The sequence below is a fragment of the Phascolarctos cinereus genome, unplaced genomic scaffold (assembly GCF_003287225.1).
Source record: "Phascolarctos cinereus isolate Bilbo 61053 unplaced genomic scaffold, phaCin_HiC Scaffold_9;HRSCAF=440, whole genome shotgun sequence".
NCBI classification, from domain to species: Eukaryota; Metazoa; Chordata; class Mammalia; order Diprotodontia; family Phascolarctidae; genus Phascolarctos; species Phascolarctos cinereus.
Genome location: NW_027556402.1, coordinates 250,339,521 through 250,362,225, shown reverse-complemented (window position 1 = coordinate 250,362,225; position 22,705 = coordinate 250,339,521). Strand labels below are relative to the sequence as shown.

Sequence of the window (22,705 nt, the reverse complement as noted above, 5' to 3'; positions counted from 1 at the left end):
ATTTCATGACTCTATATTCAGGGCTTTCCTCCGCCCAGCCAAGCCCTACTTATCTTGAAGGCCAAACTGCAGCCTCACCTCCTCTGAGAAGTGTTCCCTGACCACACAAGGATTCACCATCTCCCTCCTCTCAGTTCCTATAGCCCTACTTTCTATCTGATCAAGAAGTGAATTGCATCTTCTTTTCTGATATGTGTTGGGGGCAGGAGATGGGGGGAGAGGAGGAAGAAACCATCCTTATAGCAGTCTGGGTCTGAATGAGAATTTGTAATGATTCAGACATTGTATAGGGGCATCTCACATAGTAGAAAGACAGTTTTAAATTAAATGGCATACCCCAGGACTTTTTTGCAACATAAAACCTGCCAATTTCATCCATTCTGATTAACCAATTAGGTCATCTATAACATATATCACCCTCAGAAGTAATACAAGGATTTCATTCCCAATACTCTACAGTTAAGATTTTTTCACTAATCTGGAGGATTTATCCTCCCCTCTCAGCCTACCCTTACTTAATCCATTAGTTGGAGCTTCTGGTGTTTCAGCATCACATTCTCAGAGAATGCCTTGCGCTTGCCTTGTGACCTAGTCCAGAAATATGGCAACCAAGGAGTTCCATAAGCTTTTCTATCTGAATAGCAACATCATCTATCACACGTTAAAACATCTTAATTGTATTGTTCATAAGTATATTCAATCACCTAAAAAAAAGGGTCAGGTTATATGGTTAGTATGTGCCTAACCTAGTACTTAATAACTACAAATAAGAGACACTTCATTAAGAAATTAGAAATATGTTATCCCAACACTCCAGCGAGTAGGGTCAGAAGACTTGGAAGTCCTTTCCTGAAAGAGGCCAAAAGGTGTCTGTAGCTTTCCTCAGTTTCCTAGCAATGATAAGCGGCGTTTCTTTGGTCTAGGTCATAACCAAGGCTCTTTGCTACTCCAAATCCTGAGGTCCTTATACATTGTCAACAGGTTGTACTGAGAAGTTGTGCAATCACCTACACTCTCTTCATTGACCCAAGACATGTAATTATGCATTCATAAGCTCGGTCTCCTTCTGTCCCATGGCAACAGGCAAATAAGAGGAAACTGGAGTGGAATAAGTCAAAGGATCGTGACTGGTGATCCTGGATGTCTGGATTGCCTGGAGATCCCCATGGTCTCTTAATTTAGTGATGTGGTGAAGAAAACTATGTGAGAAAGCATTGCAGAGTCAGGGTCGCCCACTGACCCAAGCTTTGCTCGTGGTTCCTGAAAGGCAGGAATGGAATGGACCTTTCAGCATGACGTTCTTCCCAGTGTCTCCAGCTCGTCTTAAATCAATAAAGGTCATCAAGATGAGGAAGATGAGAACTGCATCTTTTCCACACGATGAATGCTACACTGCAGATGAGAGGAGAACAGCAAAGGGAGAAGCTACATCTGCTGGGCCTCAGCGAGCTGTTGGCTCCCACGGGTCGGGACCTTGTTCTGGCCAGGAGAGGAGATCCGACGGAGGTCATGGATGGACCTTACTGTCCACTGCGTGAGCTCCTGCAGCACCTTCAAGCCCCACAATTTCTTTTCCAAGAAGGTTTGGGGGCCACCCCCACCTGGCATGCTGTCAGTTTCTTGAGATGGGGCCTGATGTCCCAGCAGCGCCATCAACTCCTCTATCTCGTAAGCGAAGGCAGCCACTTGGAGCAGGACCCTGTGGATGTTCTGGTGGAAATCTCTTTCTGTCGGGGTGAACTGAACCCTCTGGTCCTCCAGGACCTCCGTCAGGAGCACATGGAAGGTGCGATAAGCTTGGAGATTTTCTTGGAGTCTTTCTGCTTCTGTCAGCTCACTCCACCGATCAGTGCTGGCTGTTGGCACACCACCCACAGAATCCAGGTTGACATTCTTGTTCAGGCCCTGATATTCAACCTGGGCAAAGGTAGGGAGGAAATACAGAAAAGCATGAAATCTTCTAAACTCAGCTATAGGTACGCCCTTAAACCCGAAAAGAAAAAAAAAAGGTCTGTCTTGATATAGACACCATTCAGAATTGAAATTAAAAGAAGGAAGTTCTCCATCTAGAAAGCTGAGGCCTATCTCTGTGCTCACTCAGGTGGAGCCAGGATGCCTCCAGGGATGGAGTGGTAAGCTAGGACTCCTCCTTGGAGGATATGATTAGGGAATGGGAAAGTCCCTTAAGTCACAGAGAACAACACTTCCCATCAGTTGTTTTCCCAAGGATGACATGGGAGGCTGTTGTTGAGGTTTTCCCAGCTTAGGAACCTGCACAGTCCCTCAGGGATTTAGGATGCTCTGCTCCTAGGTGATTCTTTCTATAGTAAAATGCTTGTGTGTGTGTTTGTTTTTTGTTTGGGGGGGGCAGGAGGGAAAACAGATGTAAGGCTTCTGTGTGCTAAGTCCAAAAGCAAGTGAGAGGGACGTGTACTATCACAATTTGGGAGAGTCTGATTTGCCAACCTTTTCTAATTTCATGCAGCTCTTTTCCCAAATTAAGACAAATCACTCCTCCCCCTCATTCTGCATACAGAAGGCATTTAAAAATGCATCTGGAAAAAATGAACTTCAAAAATAACAACAAAGCTAAATTTGGAAGGCATATGCCACACCCTGGTATTTTATGTGAAGTGCCTTTGCATAAATTCACAACGAAGTTGTAAGAGGCACTCATATCACCCCACCAAGAGCTCCCAGGCTATTTCTTATTGGCCAAGTCTCCTAAACAACTCCGAATTCATGGTGGGGATGGTGGGGAGAGAGGGGACAGCATGATACAGTGGAAAACACAATAGATTTGAAGTCATAGAACCAGAGTTCAAATCCCAATTTTTGCCAAGGTGTGATCTTCTGGGAAGTCAGCAACTCTCTGGCCTTATCATAAAATGAGGAGTTTCATGTAAATGATGTCTAATCCCTTTCAAGGGCGAAATGTATGATCCTATCAACCAAAGCTCTCAGGCGAATTGGATCTCCTGTGATGTTTTCAATCATATCCCTAGAAGGATAAAAGGAAGAAATATTGTCCTTCTCACCTTCACATTCCCACAGATCTAGGTGTTAACAGAAGAGGTTGGAAAAGGGGGTTCAAAGGGAAGACAGGAGAGGAATAACCCTTTAAGAAGTTGAAGCCACAGGCATCCTCCCAAACATCTCTTTTCCCTCAGAGCACTGGCAGTCTCCATCCCTGCCTATTCATCACCTCAACAATCCCTCCCCCCATCCTAAATCAGACCTGAACAAACCCTAGATAACCAAGACTTTAAAACCATGGTTTGTAATATTTCCTGACATTCAGTCGGTTTTTTTATTAACAGGCAGTGACCATGTTTTTCCTAATTGCATTTAGTATGTTTTGAGCTCTCAGTAACTGTGGTGAGGAACAGAGACAACAGTAGCTAGTGTGGAAAGAAGCAGTTCATTTCAACTGGATACTTACATAAGCCTCTAGGAGGGAATTCAAGTCTGAACGGATCTTCCTTGCTAGCCAGATAGAACGGGTGCAGAGGTCCCGGTGGTGGGGGGTTAGTGGGGTGTGCTCTGTGAAAGCCATCCCTCTTAGCGGCAGTCTCTCTCCAGAAAACAGCAATTCAGTTTAGGGGTTACAGCCACCTGAGCTGTGTCTTGCAGCCAAAGAGGTCTCTTCTCAGCTTCTCTGAGTTGCGGCGCACCTCCCCGCCCCACCTCCCCCAATCGTACACACAAAAACAACAGACACAGAAAACGTCCCTCTGGTTCTGAGGTGGCAGCACATTCCTAGACAAGGATTTCAGTCCCTACAGAATTAACAAAGGGCACTTTTTACCCCATCGCCCTTTACCCCTGCCTTCCTTTTGTTTCTCCCTCCCAATGCACTGCATGGCATACTGTTTTCCTGTTACTGCTCTCCCTTTGCACTTAGCAACAAAGTCATGATCACTGGAATCCTCTAAGGAAACTCCCGCCTGATGTAATATATTTTATATACACAGATAGCTGATTTCATCAGAGGACTGCATAGTTTTTCCAACCTCATTTTTTCTTCCACACACCCCATTTAAAGAAATTAAGTTTTGTTTTGAAATGGGCCATTCTTCGTTAAGTATATAATGCCTAAGTTCTTTAGAATTATCTTTAAAACCTAAGATTTAAATCCACTCTGGACGCAAATCAATTACAAGATGAGTCTGCGAATCCTACCCTGTGGCCTTCACTCTAGCTTCTAAAGCACAAAGATCCTCCCACCACTGCTTGAGAACATAATTCTAAGGCAGTTGCTGAAATGAGGAACAGCAGCCCTATGATTAAAGGTATTTCCTCCAGGTCCTTGGCATTACCAGGGAGATGATGTGAATTAAGAATTCCGTGTGTGTGCGTGTGTGTGTGTGGAGGCGCAGCACTGGACACTGGCCATCTACTAGTCAGCTAAGAGAAGATGACGTTTCAAGTTTGATTTCCAAATAAAAGTCCATGCCAGCCACACTAGTTCTAACCTTGCCTGGCATCATGCCAAAGGATCAGTACAAAATTGGCCAAATTCACAAGGACAAACTCTCAATAGTTGGTCAGCAGCATCTGTTTCTCTTCATCAGCAAAGGAGATCATTTTTAAGGTGAGGTCTAACACAGGTGCAGAGGGATGAGGAGGCGACAGTGGTTACCATAATAGCTCTGACCCGTGCCTGAGGCTTAGCCCCTCAAATATATGACAGAAGAACCATCAGGATCTTCCTTCCAATGATGCCACAAGGGGTCCCCAACCATAACGAAATCTATTCCTCCACCCTTGCCCCTGGTAGAAAGTTTGACCATCCAAAAGTAATTCCTGTAGTGTTCTGAACCATCAGTAACTGTTGTCAACAACTACAAACCAAGATTCCAGTCTAAATCAAAGATTTACCAATGGTGGCTACACTGAGCCAACAAGAACCAGTACTACCCCCATCTCCTCCCCACACTTCCCACTGCGCCCGCCCCGCCCCACCCCGCATGTTGTAACTTATTTCTATCAAATTATTGCCTTCAAATCTGACAACATAATCTTTTCCCCCTGGGATCACTGCAACCCCATATAACCAAGGAAAACAAGTTGCTTCCATGAAGACAACTTTTATTTTTCTTTATACATTTATTTTCATTATGTTTTACCTAGATTAAGAGAAAACAACAGGAGTTGAAAAGCAGAGTATCCCTTTTATTATAATTTTTTTACATAACTTTTCCAACCTAGGTTCAGTTAAAGTACCTGTCTCCCCCATTCAATTAAGAAGGGTCCTGCATATTTCAACAGGCAAAAAGAGAGGTCTTTGAGAAATAAAATATTTTAAATTGATCCATTACTTCTTTTCCCTTGAATACTACACCTGGGATGAGAGAAGAGGACAAAGAGGGAGCAGGGGAAAGATGGTTCATCAAACGCCTTAGTCAGAGCCAATTGTGTCCCTTCTACTCTTTGCCCCATGCAGATATGGAACTGGTATGGGTACTTCCATACGGAAGCTGCTTCACATCCTAAAAGCCCAGTTCCTCATATCCAAACCTCTATCTGAATCTCATTTTAAGATGGTGTCTCAATCATGCAAAAATGATTACAAGATGTCCCTCTTGACAAGGAGAAAACACAGCTCCCTGCTCGACCTGCAGCCTCATGCCAACCAGACATCTACTTCTGAGGTACAGTGCAATGTGACAAGTGTCCATTCAAAAGGAGAACACGGAGCTAAAATAGACACAATTTAAATAAAATAGGATCGGGCTATTTCTGGACCAGGGGTAGGAGATGTGCATGTAAGGCTCCTTGGAAGTGCACTTAAGTCAACTTTAAGGAAAGGAGAGGGGGGATGGAGAAGAAAACATAAAGGGGAAGGATGCAAGATATTAGTTTACTTAAAAAGAGAGCAGGAAATCAACTCCCAATTCCATATCATGTTCTTTTCCCCAAATGTTCCCAAAAGGAAAAATAAAATAAAGCCCATGAAAAATACAAAGTGTTTATTGCAAACTACTACAATAATTTAATTGAAGCAAACTGCATGCATGCGAGTGGTGGCAGAGAAAAGGACAAGGAATGAGAGAAGTAGGAAGTTTCTAAGTATTAGAACTAGTCAGTTGTGAGGGGCGGGAGGGGAATCTGACACAGCTCTCTCTCCCTTTCCTTAGACAAGCTATGTGTGGAGTTTGCTTCTAGTGGAGCGGAAGTGGTATCTGTGAAGACACTAACCACTACAACTGAAATATACTGGAAAAAAAGCAAAGGGTTAGACAACACAGGAGGGGCAGAATGGATGCTAGCTGGTGTAGCCAGTACAGACTGGGCCTTCATGTGGGTGGCCCCATTTGATCAGCTTTCATGGCCTTTTCAAACGTTCTCAGCATACCAATCTACTGACCACCCCCTAGGGCTTGAAGGGAAGCATATTCCCCATCAGGCCCCATCCCTGTCCCCTTTTACTCTCTACCCCCACAGCCAAGGGCCTGCAGATCTAAGAAACAATGGAGCATTTGAGACTTTGTTCACTGTGGGAGCTCCACTCCCCATTCTCCTGGCAGGCCTGCTCTGCTACGAGTGGTAAAGTCAAGCTTCTTTCAAAGATGACATTTTGGTGTCACCCTTTTCTTCAAGGACGTGAGGGGGGGAAGGAGGGAGAGAAAAGAAAAAAAAAGAAAAATCAAGATAGAAAATTGATAACCTTTGTATTTTTAGTGTTCATGAAAAACAGCTGTTCCTCACCTTTTCCAACAAGCCTTCTTTCCTCTAACAGTCACCACCCATTTCTCACAAGAGATAGAGCAAACCTTCACGCCCTACCACTTCAGGTACACAATAAAGCCTTTCTCAAGGACAACCACTGCCCTTCTGATGCTCTAAAAATGAGACTGGACAGGCAGTCTTTTGAAGGTTAAAGTTATACCAGACACTAGTCCATAAAGCAGCATACCCCTGGATAGTACTTAGGGTACACAAATTTGCTAGAAGGGACAACGGAGGAACCCTCCTCCCCTGCCCCTAGATTCCAGTTCAAAATGAAAGGCAACAAGTTGACTGTATCCCTACATCTGTTGTAGCCTCACTCTTCTGAAGAAAGGGCAAAACCATCAGAGAGCAACTAACAGAGCCGGGCACTTATTTTTATGAAATTAAATTACAAGATGCCATGCTTTGACCCCTCAATCGGCAGTGTCTTAACAGAGGGAGGGCACTGGAATGAAGCAGACAATGACAAAGCGATGATTACCATAGCAATAGATGGGAATAAATGACCTAAGAAGGTCTAAGGGGAAAAAGACAGACTTACAAGAGAAATTCTTGTTTCTTGCAGTTCATACCCTGAAACAGCCCTCCTCTCTCCCTCTCTCAAAAACACTAAAGCTCACTGCTCTAGAAATCCAAAGAGGGCACTAATTCTCATCAAGCCTTCCACCCTTCCCTGAAAAGATTTTTCAAATGATCACTAAGCTAATGTAGTGATTCTCTTAGTGCTGAGGACCAGCTCTTCTTAGAGGCCACTAGAAAACTATGATTTGAGGGGCTGGCTTTATATCTTATACCTTACAGTCTTGCCTCCAAAAGTACCTAGTGTGGGAAGGATCCCATATCAGAATAGTTCACTTTCCTAGCCCCACAAAAAAAAAATAACAACAAAAACAAAAAATCAGACCTTTTGTCAATAAATAAGGAATTGTGTTTCTACAACACAAAAACACATATGTTCAAAGTGCAAATTTCTGTCATCAGTCTGGGACTCTTGTGTCTCTCCAACATAGAGCTCTGTTTTCCAGTCAGAGAATGTATAGAGGGCAGCCCCTCCCTCTCCAAAAAACCTGCTGTTAAGCAAGTGAGCACCACTGAGAGCCATATGGAGGTGTGGGGAAGGAGGTGGAGGTCCCCATGCAGCCTTTCTTTCAAAAGCTCAGTGGGAAATGAAAGAAAATGGGGATGAAAGATGTGGGCTGTTGGACAGCTCACCCTGAGGAGGGGCCCTAAAGTGCCAAGGTAAGCTCCTAATCCAGGGGAATACAACAATGTGAGGCTGAGTGCTGCAATAGGGAAGAAAGAAGAATGACAGGGCTGCAGTAGAAAAGGAGATAAGATTGGGAGGACAGGAATCTGTCAAAAGAGTAAGAAGCCAAACACATCAAAACGACAGTCTAAGAAAGGAAAAGGAGAAGGAAGAGGTCTGCCAAAGGTCAGGAAAAGTCTGTCTGGCTTGAATTGGGCGTGAGGATTTCCCTCACTTTGCTTTGAGAGTTTCTTCTGTTTATCATTGGTGAAAGCAGCATTACTTTCATAAAGGGGCCAATGGCGGAAGGATGGAAGGAAAGGGGGTGTGCTATGTTCCACACTGGGAGGAGCAGGCCCTTCAGTTACTTTTACTAGTATTTTAAATCTGTTTTAACTTGGTAATTTTTTTCCATTTTTTTTCCTTTTTTTAAATACAAAGTCTGAATTGTCCCAATGACCCCTACGGTCCAGTAGAATCTGAATCTTCAATCAGAACCTCTGTGGTGGCCCCGAGAATCTCCGTGTTCATGACCAGCCCTTCTGTGCCTCCACTGCTGCCACTTCCCACAAAGATCTTTCCATCCGCCATCAGGCTCACTCGCTCTGCCCCACTGCAGAACGCCTTGGGCATCCCTTCCGAATCTAGCAGGAGGCACTCTGCAGGGGCCGAGTTCCCCAAGGGCTCTGGAAGAAGGGGAAGGCCCTGGGCATCAGTGGGTTGTGCCAGGGACTCTGGGTTAGTACCCAGGATATCTGTGCTGGTGATTAGGGCTCCAGCATTGGCAGCCAGAGCTTCAGCAATCAGCACCTCTGGGTGGCTTTTTGCTTTGTGGGCCACCACGCTGTCCTTCTTCTCAAACTTCTTGCCACAAATATTGCAAGAAAACTGGTAGAAGGAATCTGCATCATGCTTCTTCATGTGCCAGTTGAGGGAAGCCTTCTGTCTACAGGTGAATCCACAGATCTCACACCTAAGCAGAGAAGCATGAGAACCAGTAAGTCAAAAAGGGAACAGAAAAGAAAAAAATGGTGCTCACACAGTCTAGGAGTGATCAACAACTGAGATCTCACGTGAAAAGGGAGAACGCTTAGAAGGAAAATGAATCTGAATTGTGGTCCAGTCCTTACTCTGAGGTATGTGACAAAACTGAGGAAGGATGAGGAGGAATTAATTCATCGGCCAAGAAGAAAACCACCTTGTAAATGGGCAGCATCAATACAACTGGCTGGTGGCACATCTGCAAAGAGCGCTCTGAACCCACATGAGCACCAGCCCTTCTGAGTATGGGGTTGGCATCTCTTACTCAGAACTGCATTCACTTACTGGAGTGGTTTCTCGCCAGTGTGGATCATCCGGTGAACTGCCAAGTTGTGGGAGCTCTTGAAGGCCCGAGCACAGTACTCACAAATATAGTCCCTTTGATCTAAAAGGTAAGAAAGGGTGTTGAGCTTGCTACTTCAGAAGTACATTTGGAGTCAGAATGCTCATTTCTTTCAATGCTTTTTTTCTTTCCTAATCTCCAACATTTTCTACCCAAGTCCCACTCCAATGATTCCCTATGGTATAGCAGTGACTGGATTTTCAAAAGTTATGTCAGCAGAATAGAAATGCTGTCAGGTCCTTCCAAGATGGAATGAATGGTTTAAAATACAGGACAGCAATTTGTTATCCAAAAAAACAGCCCAGATAAATTCAGAAAGCTCAGTACCTGAAATATGGCCCCAACAACTCAATGTATACTCAAAATCAGGGAAGCACTAAGTTGGGATATGGGTTCCATATCAATAAAATCTTGTATTTTTTGAAGTCTGCACTACTGAATATGAAAGAGAACATCTCTTAAGGCAACTATTTATCTAGAAAAGGTCCTTCTGAAGTAAAATCCAGTGAGAAAGAATTACAAGCTGAAACAAAGTGTCATCCAATAAATTTCACTCTATCACATGGTGGCAAAGAATTGGAAATTAGTCTTAATCCTACCACTAGGGTTGTGGACATGACAATGGAGAGAGGGTCAGACTTGGGAGTCAGGAAGGACCTGAATTCAAATCTGGCCTGAGGAGTTTGCTATCTGCACGACTCTGGACAAGTCATTTAACTGTGCTTGGCCTGAAGTTCCTCTTCTATAAAATAGAGATAATAAAAGCACCTACCTACCAGGATGGTCATGAAGATAAAATGAAATATTATTTGTAAAGTGCTTGAAACTCTATATGAATGCTATTGTTATTATTATTACTATTAATTCTAGTCTTAGAATTATTTATGTCCCTAAGAATGCAGTCCATATTTTAAGATCTTTTTCTTAAAACTGTAATACTTCACAACAAAATTAGAAACCTGAATGCAGGGGCAGCTAGGTGGCACGGCAGATAGAGTACCGGCCCTGAAGTCAGGAGAACCTGAGTTTAAATCCGGTCTCAGACCAAATACCTGACACTTACTAGCTGTGTGACCCTGGGCAAGTCACTTAATCCCAATTACCAAGAAAGAAAGACAGAAAGACAGACAGACAGACAGACAGACAGACAGAAAGAAAGAAAGAAAGAAAGAAAGAAAGAAAGAAAGAAAGAAACCTGAATGCAAAGAGCTTGGAAGCACCTTGGCAGGATGGTGCCCTATGCATCTAAGAGGAAAAGAAGTGTCAGTTTGGGGTTTTGCAGAGTTAGATAGAATGTGCACTTTCAATGGCTCAAACTTCACCTGAGAATTAGGCACTGAGTTTGCAACCAGCATCTCCCTACCTCCTCTCTTCCCAGGGAGCCTCTTGATGTCTTTGGTGACAGGCTCTAGAAGATGCACCCTCACAATTCCCAGCTCTGTCCCCACAGCCTAGCAGGAATCAGGCAAGGTTCCATAGGGACAAATGTCACTTAGTGGTGGATGAGCACCAACCTTGCAACTTTGTAGTCAGAGCGAGAAGAGCAAGGACTGCCCCCCTTCTCAGTCTGTCCCCTCAAACTTATCTGCTAAAAGTTCTTTATGAGGTGGAAACTTAAGTCAGCCAGTGTCACTTAATTACCAACTCCTTTAAAAAGATTATCTTCCAACAGAAGATGAGGCCCTTTCCCAAATTCACACTTCTCTAAGTACATTCAGACAACCGTTGATCCATAATATTCATTATTTGCTAAAGTCACTTGTTTATGGACAAAGTGAGTTTCCATGAAAATGATTCAGGGCAAAAAACTTAAATGGGTTAAACAAATATGGTGAATTTCAAGCACACTAGATCATTATTCTAAGTCATTCAAAACCTTGTCAATTGCTCCTCCTGCATACAGCCTCACTCATTCTCGGCAATAAGCTTCACTGTTAAGACAATTCCAAGCAGATGATGTGTCACTCAGCACTGCAGCCCAGGCTTCCACCCCCTTTCACTTAGACTAGTGAAATGGCCTTGGCACTGGGCTCCCTGCTTCAAATCTGTCTCTTCTCTCGCCAGGATCTCCCTTCCTCAGCTGCCAAAGTGAAGGCAGATCTCACCCTGGTACTCCCTTATTTAATCAATTCAAGAGACTCCCTGTTGCCTCCAGGTCCAAATACAAACTCCTCACTTGACAGCCTCATCATAGAGCAATTACTTCCCTTAATGAGAAGACAAAACCGGTCGTCTCTTTTCTGCACACCCAGCCCTCCACCTCACAATCTCCATGCTTCATAAAGTAACTTGTATCCTGAAGCCCGAGATACAGTTTTGCCTCATCTCATTGCCCTTTTCAGGTTATACCTGAAGTATTCTACTCTGATCTCTCTAATCACATGTACTCTCTCCTTCCTTAACTATGGTTTTATTTATTCTCTTCCTATTTCTTCTGAATATATTTGCTCCTGGACTGTGTTGTCTGACTCTTTGTTATCCCATTGTGATTTTGGGTTTCCTTGGCAATATCTTTATACTGGAGTGGGTTGCCATTTCCCAGCTCCTTTCACAGATGAGGAAACTGAGGCAAACAGAGTTAAGTGATGTGTCCAGGGTTGCATGGCTAGTAAGATGTGTCTTCCTAACTTCAGGCCTGGCACTCTACCTACCTAGCTGCCCCTGCCTCTTTGATTGTAGGGATCTTTCATTCTGGGTGAACTTTGGCACTAAGCAAGCACTTAATAAAGACTTCCGGATTGATACTCAAAGATAGGTATACTAAGCAGACCAAATGAGGTCTTCAATTCCCTCAAGTTTTAAGACTTCTTGCCTTTAAAGGTGAAAGGAGGAACACACTCCAAATTTGTATGCTGATTTTATTATTCTATTTTTAACAAGAGTACTAAGTTAATGGTGGTGTCTGTAAGATTTGAGAAAAAATAAGATCACACTAACGAGCTAGTTTGGGTACTTGGGTACTTAAGATTGTAGGCTGTCTTACTTGGAATACTGTTTCCACCAGTGCCTAGCACGATGCTCTGCACACAGAAGGTGCTTAACGTTAAAGCTGTTGGGTCCATCCGTTAAAAAAAAAATTGGCTTTTTAAAGAGGGATAATAAAAGATTAGCAGGTAGTGCCCAGTTATGACATTAAATATTATGTCCATATTTTAGCCTAAATAAGTCAACCAATTTTCTGCTTTATCAATGGAAAGTAAACTTCAATTGCAAGATGCTGTCCTGCTACCTGTGTGATGTTTGGCATGTCGCAGCAGCTGCTTCTGGAGCCTAAAGAGTCGTCCACAGGAAGGATGAGGACACACATATTTCTTCTTCAGCATATGCTGGTATTTAATGTGGTGCTAAAGAATGTGAAAGGAAATATAATGTGATGAAAATGAAGAAATTGGTCTTTGAATGAAGACACTCAATAAGAGTGGTTCATTTTTTTTGAATATGTGCCATGCAAGTAGGAATTAAAGGCATTAAAACACAAGTAGGCCAGGGTAGTAAGAGTGCACAAGTGTCCAGAAAACAGATTTTTTAGTTCCAGTCTCATCCACTTGACTAGAAAATCCATGTAGTCGAGTCACTCTCGCAGAATAACTTTATCAATCAGGTGATCCCAAAGAGCTTAGAGTTAGTTATTTGGAGAAAAAAGCTGCTCCATAACAACCCAGGTTTTCTTAGTCATGCATGGCCCTGACCCAACTCAACTGACGCTTACAATCATTCAGGAAGTAGAGGAGAAAACTTCCTTGGGTCTAACTGAGGTGAGCTTGGCACTTCACTACTTTACTTACTTGCAGATATCGAGGGTGAGCAAGAACGGTTCCACAGCCTTCCATCTCGCAACGAACATACTGGATTGGAGGTTTCTTCCTGTTATGAGAATTAAAGAAAAAAAAAAAAGAATGGCATCATCAAGGGATGAAAAGTTGGGACATACTTGTAAGTAGCAACCACACAATTCTTAACAGAGATAACAGAAAGGTCCCAAATGTGGAACTTGTATACCACATTAATCCAGTAGCCCAAACAAGCCAAACAAACAGTTCGTGAAAATATCAACCTTAGTATCAGTGATCTATGAGGTTGCTGTTAAACTGCTTTATACCATGGAAGGATCTAAAAAAATGGCGTATAAATTATTCACCTCCTTTTGGGTAACCGTGGGCTTTTGTCATCTTTTCGCCTCCTTCCTCTCCTGAAATTAGAGACAAACAGAATGATTTTCAATGTATTCCAGAATAAAGCTGAAAAAGTATTCCCATAGGACCAAGGGAGTCTGAAGACATATAATCAAGAGTAAAAGACATGTGAGACATGCTAGATAACACATATGCAGCAAGAAAAACAACCCACAAATCAAATGATCTGCACAAGTTTTGAAACTTTCAGTAATGTTGGAAAGGGTGGGGGTGTTTTTTCCTCTGAAAGGCTTCTAACCCTGTTACAAGAAAGTTCTATTTCTAGTAGAAACGAACAACTCAATTTCCTCAATAAAACATGCACTTTAAGAAGAGCTCTCATTAAAACAAAACAAATAGGGCAAATCTCACTATTCCAACAGACCCAAAGTCCAAGTGCCCCAAAGCCCAGGGCTCAGTGTCTCTATGCTCACAAAAGCACAGGATTGCTAGCCTTGTAGTAAATTGCCTTTTTATACATACATTTCTTCAGAAGAGAAACTGGTCAGTCTATTAGGATGAAGTGAGTGGGAGTCATATGGAAGAAAAAAATGGACAAAAATTTTGTAACAACTGTCAAAACAAAACAAAACTAAACAAAACAAAAACAGGCTTCTCTGGGAGGCAATGAATTCACCATCATTTAAAATTATTAACTGGATTTATGTTTCAGGTGGGGCAGGATAAGATGAACGCTAAGTACCTCACAAAACTAAAATACTAGGATACTATTATTTCAATCACACAAATTAAGTTATATGCTTAACACATTATACATTTCCCACAAGCACATAACCCTGCCATGAAAGGTATACAAAAAAGTGTACTTTGCCAATACTTCAGTGAGCTATGATTTTGTGGGTGCGAGTATGGCTTACACTGGTTGAAGAAGTCAAAATGATAGCACAGTAGATAAAAAATCATCAGGAGACATCAGGAACCAACCCCATGGTAACACCTGATTCAGTTAGAAAAGCAAAATGCACAGAAGAACTGCAGTACTAGTAACTTCAGAGGACACTTAGTTCTATTAAAACTGTGACCATTGCTCATACTTTAATACGAAAATTTTTTCTTTCAGGAATACAGTCCCAGCTTATTCAAATAATTTCCTATTTGGCTTTCAATACAAGAACTCCTCACTTATTGTTTTCTTTGTACTAAGAGTCATTTGGCATTTCTCTATTACTTACAGACCATGGGACTAGTTAAGTTACCAATACACAGTATCACAGCTTTCTAAGTATAGGGCAACTCACTGTGTTCACTGCATAATAGGCAGTTTCCATGACAGCAGATCCTTACCCATTATTTACAAAATCTACTAAGTTACTACTAGAAAACACTTAGTACAAGCCCAACTTTCACCTGGCCTTTTTATAGCTCCCTTTATATTTTATGTTATTTTTAAATTAATGGCATGAAAGGTTAAGTGCTTCCCCCCTTAAGTTCCTAATAATAGAAGAAGCTGGGCCTGGAATAAGGAAGACCCAAGTTCCAGTCTGACCTCAGACACTTACTAGCTGTGTGACCCTGGGTAAGCCACTTAACTTATCTGCCTTGGTTTCCTGAAAACCATAAAATGGAGATAATAATAGTACCTACCTCCCAGTGTTCTGGTGAGGATTAAATGAGAGAATATTTGTAAAGCTCTTAGCACAGTGCCTGGCATATTGCAGGTGCTTGTTTTCTTCCTTCCTTCTTATAGGAAGGGTCAATTTTCACACTAGAAGACCACATCTTTAAGGCTCACACAGACTGGCAGAGAGAGAGGGACCTGAGCTCATCTCGTCTAACTCCAAGTTAATGGCAGAGCAGAAGAGCATGGCCCAGATTAAACCCTGGCTCCCAGCTGAGTGCTTGTGCCACCCTAGCTTGGGGAACTCTTCCGTCAGATGTGGAAAGAACCAACATCATATTATTAGAGACTTTTATCAAACCTTACAGAAAAAACTTTACAACTGATAAAGATAAAGAGTCTTTACAGAGATAAAAGTAGTAGTTCTAATTCCAGAGGGGGAAGGATTAGAAAACACCCTACCGACCCATTGAAGAAAACATTAACCGAACTCTCATAAGAATAGTATATTCCTCTAGAAAGCCATAACAGCTACTAGAAACTCCATTCTACTGCTAGGAAGATTGTAAATTAAAATTGCCATACCATTGACCTAAAAGATACTTTTGAGCAACCACCAAAGTCAGAAGTTAAAAAAAAAATTGTAGCGCATACATTTCAATTTTCACCCCAAATTTCAAGCTCATATATTTTAAAAACCCACAGGAAAAAGAAATTCCCCCAAGGCTTCAAAATTTCCAGTAATTTTACATCTCTAATTATTATCTCCTACTCACTTCCTAGGAGGCTCCTCATCTTCCCTAATTTCATTTTCTTCTTCTTTGACCTCCACCTCCACTTCCACTTTAATTTCTTTCTTTTCTTTCTCTTCTTTCACCTTCCCTGATTTTCTCCGTGGCTTTGGGGCTTCCCTGAACACAAATACATGACAGTAAGGGACCATCTCTAGGAAGGGGATGAGGCTGAGTTCAAGATACTATGATGACATATTTCCTTCCAAAGCACCCTCATCTAACTCCTGGGAGTTCTGTATCACCTTCTTCCTTTCCTCCCAATCTCCTACAATATGTATTCTGCCCGATATGCTCAGCAGTTGCCACAACAGCCATTTTACAGACTTGCCATTTAAACCAGGTACAAGGTACTTTGCAAACCTAAAAGTGTTATAGAGATGTGAGTTATTATTATTTTTCTACTATCTCAGTTACTAGAAAAGTAGCACTTGGCACCATTCTGAAAATGTCCCCAACACAGACAAATCTCACTAAATAAAGTAGTGAAGGAATCATAGTTCTGCTAAGTGCCGAGGCAGTTCACAACATTTGATCAGGTAGCAAAGGTGTGGACAATGCAAATGGGGGGGGGGTCAGGTTTATTCCTGAAACAATCTGAATGAAAGACAAACTGGGGAGGGGTAAAAGAAGAGAAAAATGGATACGTAAACAAGCAAGTGTGTGTGCATTCACTTGAAACTGAATATATGCCCATACACTGAACCAACATGATAAAAGACAATTAAAAGCATGCAACATATCAGACGAAGCTCTTCAATTATTTTACATTAAAAAAAAATAACAAAAATCACTACATTTCAAATGGAATTTGAAGCATGCCTTTCTAAGTGGGGTTTGTAGGTCTCATCTCTTGGGTCGTCTTTGAAGGGTATCTCCTCCTCGCTGATCAACATCTCCTCTTCCTCCTCCTCCTCATCACTACTAAAAGGAGAAAGTCAAACAACAAAGACGTGATGGAAATTCTATAGCTGTATTTAATTTCTGATCTCTTAAAGGTCACCATTCAACGAGCCTAATTATTTAGCCAGGCTTCCAATTCTCGTAATCTTGCCAAAGTGAAATCTAGTCAGTTGTTTTTTCAAGGCCTTACTTTTAAGATGAAACTAGCAAAAGCATAAAAGCATGTGATATGTGTGTTTATGTATGTTTTATACATACATATGTATAAAAAATATAGTTTAAAGTCCCTTGCAAAACTATAATGCTTGTGGATAGAGCACCAGCCTTGGATTTAGGAGGACCTGAGTTCAAATCTGGCCTCAGACACATAACACTCACTAGCTGTGTGATCCGGGGTACATCACTTAACCCCAATGCCTAGCCAAAAACAAACAAACAAAACTATAATGCTTAAACTCAAAAAGGAAGTTCCAAGAATTGATGAACTCTCCTCTGACTTATCAATGGGTATCTCAAAAATCTATCGAAGAAAAGTAGCTGAGAATCTGGGTACAGTATCCCACTCTCCTAAAAGATTAAATTCCCTGTTCTCTCCAATGATCTCCAAACATTTCAGAATTCTGACTCTTTACTATGTTGAACATTGAAGTGGCAACTCTTCAACTCTTCTCACCAGAATAATGTAACAAGTGTTAAAAAAAATAAATAAAATGAACTGTTCTGAGAATTTTGAGATACTCCCTTTATATTATTAGAAACATTCTAGGGTTATTTAACATCAGTTTTGGAAATGCTACTGTATTTGAATATATCTGTCCTCTAAGTGAAACGGGAGAAACAAATGACAGCCCCCACCCCATTAATCTTTTATGTTCTCCTTTACCAACTCCTAGGAGGCAAAAGAAGTTGCACGGTTGTTTTAAGAAAGGCTTGACAGCCAACTTAAAAAATATTGAAATTAAATTTTCCAAGAGTAAAGAGTCCTTATTCCAGAAAACAACTAGGACCATGGGGTTTTAATGGTGGGATCTTAAAGAGATTTAGTCCAAGCCTCTCGTTTGGTAGACAAAGAAAATGAAGCTTTAGATATCATTTATCAATTAGTAAGAGCAAAAATGGAGAAAAACAAAATCTGAATTAACAGAGACATCTAATTCTCACTGACAGTTCAATCCTTTTGAATGGAAAATATTTATATAATATGACTGTATTCCAGGGTCTCAAATGAAATAAAAGCGTGTCCAAGGAGTTTCCTACCTTACTCCACCAGGAGACTGATGTTCTTCTGCGATCTCTGGAGAAAAAATATGCACATGCTATTAGTTCTACCTCTGCTGACAAAAGAACCACAAGTTATCATTTCAAAAGAGCAAGCTCTTCTTTTCCCAAGTTAAGCTACTTTAGCCAATATTCAGTGTTATTACACACTCGAAATTATCTGGCAGCTGGTTATTCTACAACCACTTCCCGCTTTCACTATACCGTATTCAAGCTGTTCTGTATTGGGTTCTGATTTGCAGATCAGCTGCAAGGAGCCAGTCTTGGACCTTGAACTTCTCGTGTTCTCTGTATCACACTGGCGTGAGGCAGCGGTCCTGCTGCTACGCCAGCCCCGGCTGGGCCGCGCAGCAGCGATGGGAGCTTCCTGAGCAAGGGTAGAGTTGTCTTCCTCCTCCTTCTCTTCCTTGGGATCTGAGATAAAACAGGACACATAATATCCTTCTGTGAGTTAACAGTTATGTGAAACATAGCCATGACGTATGATACCATTTTTACATCCAACAAAGGCAAGATACAAATTACACATTCTGCTTTTTAAAAAAGCCCATCATTTTAGTCATCATCTGGCCTGCTAAAAAGATGCCACACTATGACAGGAATGGAAAGAATCAGGTGTAATGCAAATTCTTTCATCCTAACCTTTTCTGGACTAACAAGAATAGAAGGAATCAAATTAAGTGGTGATCACAGGAAGATCACAAAAGCAAAAGGCTCTTAAAATTATCAATGAAAAACAAGACAGGAATTTATTTTTCTTTTTCAACAATCCAGTGATCTTAAAGCCTATCTAGCATATTTGTAGGCACTTAATAAAGGCTCACTGATTGACTGATGTGCCCACCATGGTATTCCATTAATATATACATAAAGCCATAAAGTATAGTAACTTTGCTTCATGTAACCTATGATGTCCTAAAGGTCTGTCATTTGGTGACATCACCCAAAGGCAGCATTATAATAAGAGTCCATGTCTATTTCAGCAAACAGGATAAGGAGCTTGCCCAGGGTCACATGGCTAGTGTCAGAGAAAGATCCACAACTTAAACTTTGTTTTCCTGATTCCAAGCTTAGCACTGTATCTTCCATGCCTTTCTGCCTGTGCTTGAAATGCCAATACAAAGAAAAGAATAGGTAGAAAAATGTTCAAGAACTCGAAATTTGAATCTAAATGCAAGACCACATTGGTTTACTGCTTAGTTCTCCCTTCTCCCTCTCTTTATAAATGCTCAACATAGCTATTCCTAATAGAAGGAAATCCATTACTTTGAAATATGAACCCAGAGGTATTCACCTCAGAGCAGGACAGTGGGACCTTCCCAGTCGTGGACACTGGGTCTTTCTTAATGCAACCTAAGATTCAGGGTTTTTTCTTTTGCTACATTATCCTTTTTCCCACTTCAGTTTTTAAAAATTCTGAACTTTATATTAAACATAAAATGAGTGCTTCTATAGACAAAACAGAGAACCTATGCAACACAAGCCTATGCCACAAACACCTGCCTTCTGCCACCCTACACCAAAGGCAACAGGCTATTTTCAAAGCCACATGCTTGTCTGGGTCGCCAAATGACTTTGCGTTTCTTCCCATACATTTTAAAAATAACCCTTGTTTCCTCTATTATCTTAAAATAATAACCTTCAGTAACTCTTTTGTAACCTTTCTCCTTTTGGTAATCTTATTGTTAACTTCCCCTGTTCTTCCACGGAAGAAAAATAAAACCCTTCTATTAAACATACAGACGAGGGAAAAAACAAACAAAAGGGTTACATCTGAAAATATTTAATTGTGCACAATCTCAATGGTGCTTTGGAATAGCAGATGGTCATTGCATTGATCAGTTTTTAAGTCTTTTGTTTCTTCTTTACATGGTTGTTGCTATGTTAAAATGTATTCCCTAAGTTTTATTCACTTCATTCTGCATGCTTTCAGAAAAGTCTTCCCAGGCATCTCTGAAGTTGGCCCTTTCATCATTTTTCACGGGTGTATTTATTGCATTCATATACCATACTTTGTTCAGCTATTCTTCCACTGATATGCATAACCTTAGTTTCCAGTTCTTCACCACAAACCACTATGAGCAACAAAAGCTGCTATATATAATTTTGTACAGAATGAGGGTCCTTTTCCTCTCTTTAGGCTATAGGCCTAGTAGTGCTATCACAGTAGGGTCAAAGGGCCTGCAGAACTGAATGATTCTTTTGGGTAAGAACTACCTTGTGCAATCCAGAGACACTGGCCTCCGCACAAGACCTTCTATCCCCCCAATTCCCATGCATTTTTATTGGCTGTCTCCCATGCCTGGAACCTTCCCTTCTCTCTTCCTTCTAGTCTCCTTCGAGTCTTCTCTTCTAAATCTTTCATCTTGCCTCAAACCTCTCCAAGGCTCCCTCTACCTCCCTGCCCCCAAACTCAGCTGAGAGAAATTTGCTCCATATTTAAATGAAAAACAAAAGAAAAAAAAATGAGGCTATTTGCCATGAGCTCCTACTTCCCTCCTTCTCATCTCATCATTCAGAGCCTTCTGCTACTATATCCAATAGCCCTGGTCTCACATGAAGAGATGATCCTGTTCTACTCCATCTCTTCCAGCAGACTGTCTCCTCTACCATCTTCACGGTCTCATGTATCGTCAATCATTCCCTGACAACTGGCTGCTTTCCTACAAACATGCCCATGTCTCCTCCATCCTCAAAAAATCCTCACTTGATCCTTCTGTTCCACTATTATCCAGTATCTCTCCTGCCTTTTGTGGCTAAACTCCCTGAGAAGGCTATCCACAATAGGTTCCTCCACTTCCCCTCCTCTCACTCTCTTAAATCTCTACAATCTGGTGTCGGACCTTATCATGCAACCAAAATTGCTCCCTTCATTACTAATGATCTCTTAATTGCCAAACCCAACGGCTTTGTTTTAATCCTCATCTTTCTTGACCGCTCTGCAGCCACTGACACTGTCAATCATTCTGTTCTTCTCTGTAGGCTTTCATGACACTGCTCTTCTGGTTCTCTTGACTGTCAACTCCTTTTCAGTCTCCTTTGCTTACCTTTACCCAGGTCATGCCAGTTAACCACGCATATCCCACAGAGCTCTGTCTTGAGCCCTCTTCTTTATTTGATGATTTCACAATCTTCCATGGATTCAAATATCATCTCTATGCTTGACTGTTTAATCTACTTACCCAGCCCTAACCTTTCTGCTGACCCCGAGTTTCAACATCTGCTACCACGCATCAGACATTTCAAACTGAATGTCCCGTAGACATCTTGCCCTCTCAACATATCCAAAACTGAATCTGTTATCTTTCCCCTGCAAATGTTCCCCACCTTCCAATCTTTCCTATTACTGTCACCTCCACCCTCCTGGCTTCCCAGGCTTGTAACCTAATTGTCATCCTTGATTCCTCACTATATCTCACTCCCATATCCCACCTGCTATAAAGACCTATCAATTTCACCATCCTAACACTTCTCCAATACCCCCCTTCCTTCTTCTAACACTGCCACGACCCAGGGGCAATGTCCCATCTCTTCACATGTAGACCACTACAACAGCATTGCTGGTTGGGCTACCTGCCACAAGTCTCTCCCCAGTCTACTCCATATTCCACTGAGCTGCCAAAATGATTTCCCTAAAGCACTGCTGGTCTGATCCTTATCACCTCCAGGATCAAATACAAAATCCTATTTGGTGTTCCAAGTCCTTCATGATCAAGGCTCCCTTCCCCCTATTCTTCTTACATCTCCTATGTACCCCACCTCACCTCAACACACATATACTCTTTGATCCAGGGACAATGGCCTCCTTGCTATTCCCACATCTTGGCTCCAAAATCTTCCTCCGGTTGTTCCCCATGCCTGGAATGCCTCCTTTCTCATCTCTGTCTCCTGGTTTCAAGTCCCAGCCAAAATTCCACCTTATACAGGAAACTTTTCCCAATCCCTCTTATTCTAGTATCTTTCCTCTTTGGATTATTTCCTATTTATTCTGTAGATAGCTGGCTGTATTCTATTTCTCTCAACTCACTGAGAACTCTCTAAGTATAGGACTGTCTTCTGCTTTTCTTTGTATGCCCAGCACTTAGCATAGCTCCGTACGTGCCTAATGCATGCTTAAGAAAAAAAAAAGCCTCAGCTAAAGGCCCACCTTGGGCAAGAAATTTTTCCTGGTATTCTTTAATCTTAGTGCCTTCCCTTTCAGACTACCCTCAGCTTATCCTGTGCGCAGATGTACGTATATGTGCTTGCACACACTGGTTTGCATGATGTTGCCGCCATCATATCGTGAGCTTCTCAAAAACAAGGACCGTCTTTTGCCTTTCTTTCCATCCCCTGCATTTATTAGCACAGTGCCAGGCACACAGGAGACGTTTAATATTTGCTGACTTGACTTTATTTGGGTGTAGTTCCAAATTGCTTTCTAAATGCTGGCTACACCAACAATATATCTGTGTGCCTGGTTTCCAGTATTTTGGCTGCTTTTGCCACACTGGAGATTCTTTTTCATACCAACTACGCTCCAAATATTTCCTCTCAGATCTTGTAACTGTGAAGCCGATTTTAAATATGCTTAAAATATTTTTATTACTTGATTCTAAATGCATCCCTATACATGTT

General features: G+C 41.7%; 2 protein-coding genes across 2 annotated transcripts in view; both read right to left on the bottom strand.

Moving 5' to 3' along the window:
• Positions 1–761: 761 nt before the first annotated feature.
• Positions 762–3,983, bottom strand: CNTF (ciliary neurotrophic factor). The gene is made up of 2 exons (XM_020976132.2): positions 3,443–3,983; positions 762–1,917 (listed from the first exon to the last, which is right to left on the bottom strand). The coding sequence occupies exons 1-2, from the start codon at positions 3,554–3,556 to the stop codon at positions 1,426–1,428; spliced, it is 606 nt and encodes a 201-aa protein (XP_020831791.1). The 5' UTR covers positions 3,557–3,983; the 3' UTR covers positions 762–1,425.
• A 1,091-nt stretch (positions 3,984–5,074) lies between these two features.
• The window catches only part of ZFP91 (ZFP91 zinc finger protein, atypical E3 ubiquitin ligase), a gene marked incomplete at its 5' end in the record, with an annotated part of 39,233 nt that continues 21,602 nt past the window's right edge, over positions 5,075–22,705 (bottom strand). The window contains 9 exons of the mRNA XM_020976163.2: positions 5,075–8,954; positions 9,308–9,407; positions 12,595–12,709; positions 13,151–13,229; positions 13,504–13,554; positions 15,893–16,027; positions 16,730–16,831; positions 18,068–18,104; positions 18,293–18,502. Of these exons, the coding sequence (XP_020831822.2) occupies positions 8,444–8,954; positions 9,308–9,407; positions 12,595–12,709; positions 13,151–13,229; positions 13,504–13,554; positions 15,893–16,027; positions 16,730–16,831; positions 18,068–18,104; positions 18,293–18,502 (1,340 nt within the window). The remainder of the gene's footprint in view (positions 8,955–9,307; positions 9,408–12,594; positions 12,710–13,150; positions 13,230–13,503; positions 13,555–15,892; positions 16,028–16,729; positions 16,832–18,067; positions 18,105–18,292; positions 18,503–22,705) is intronic.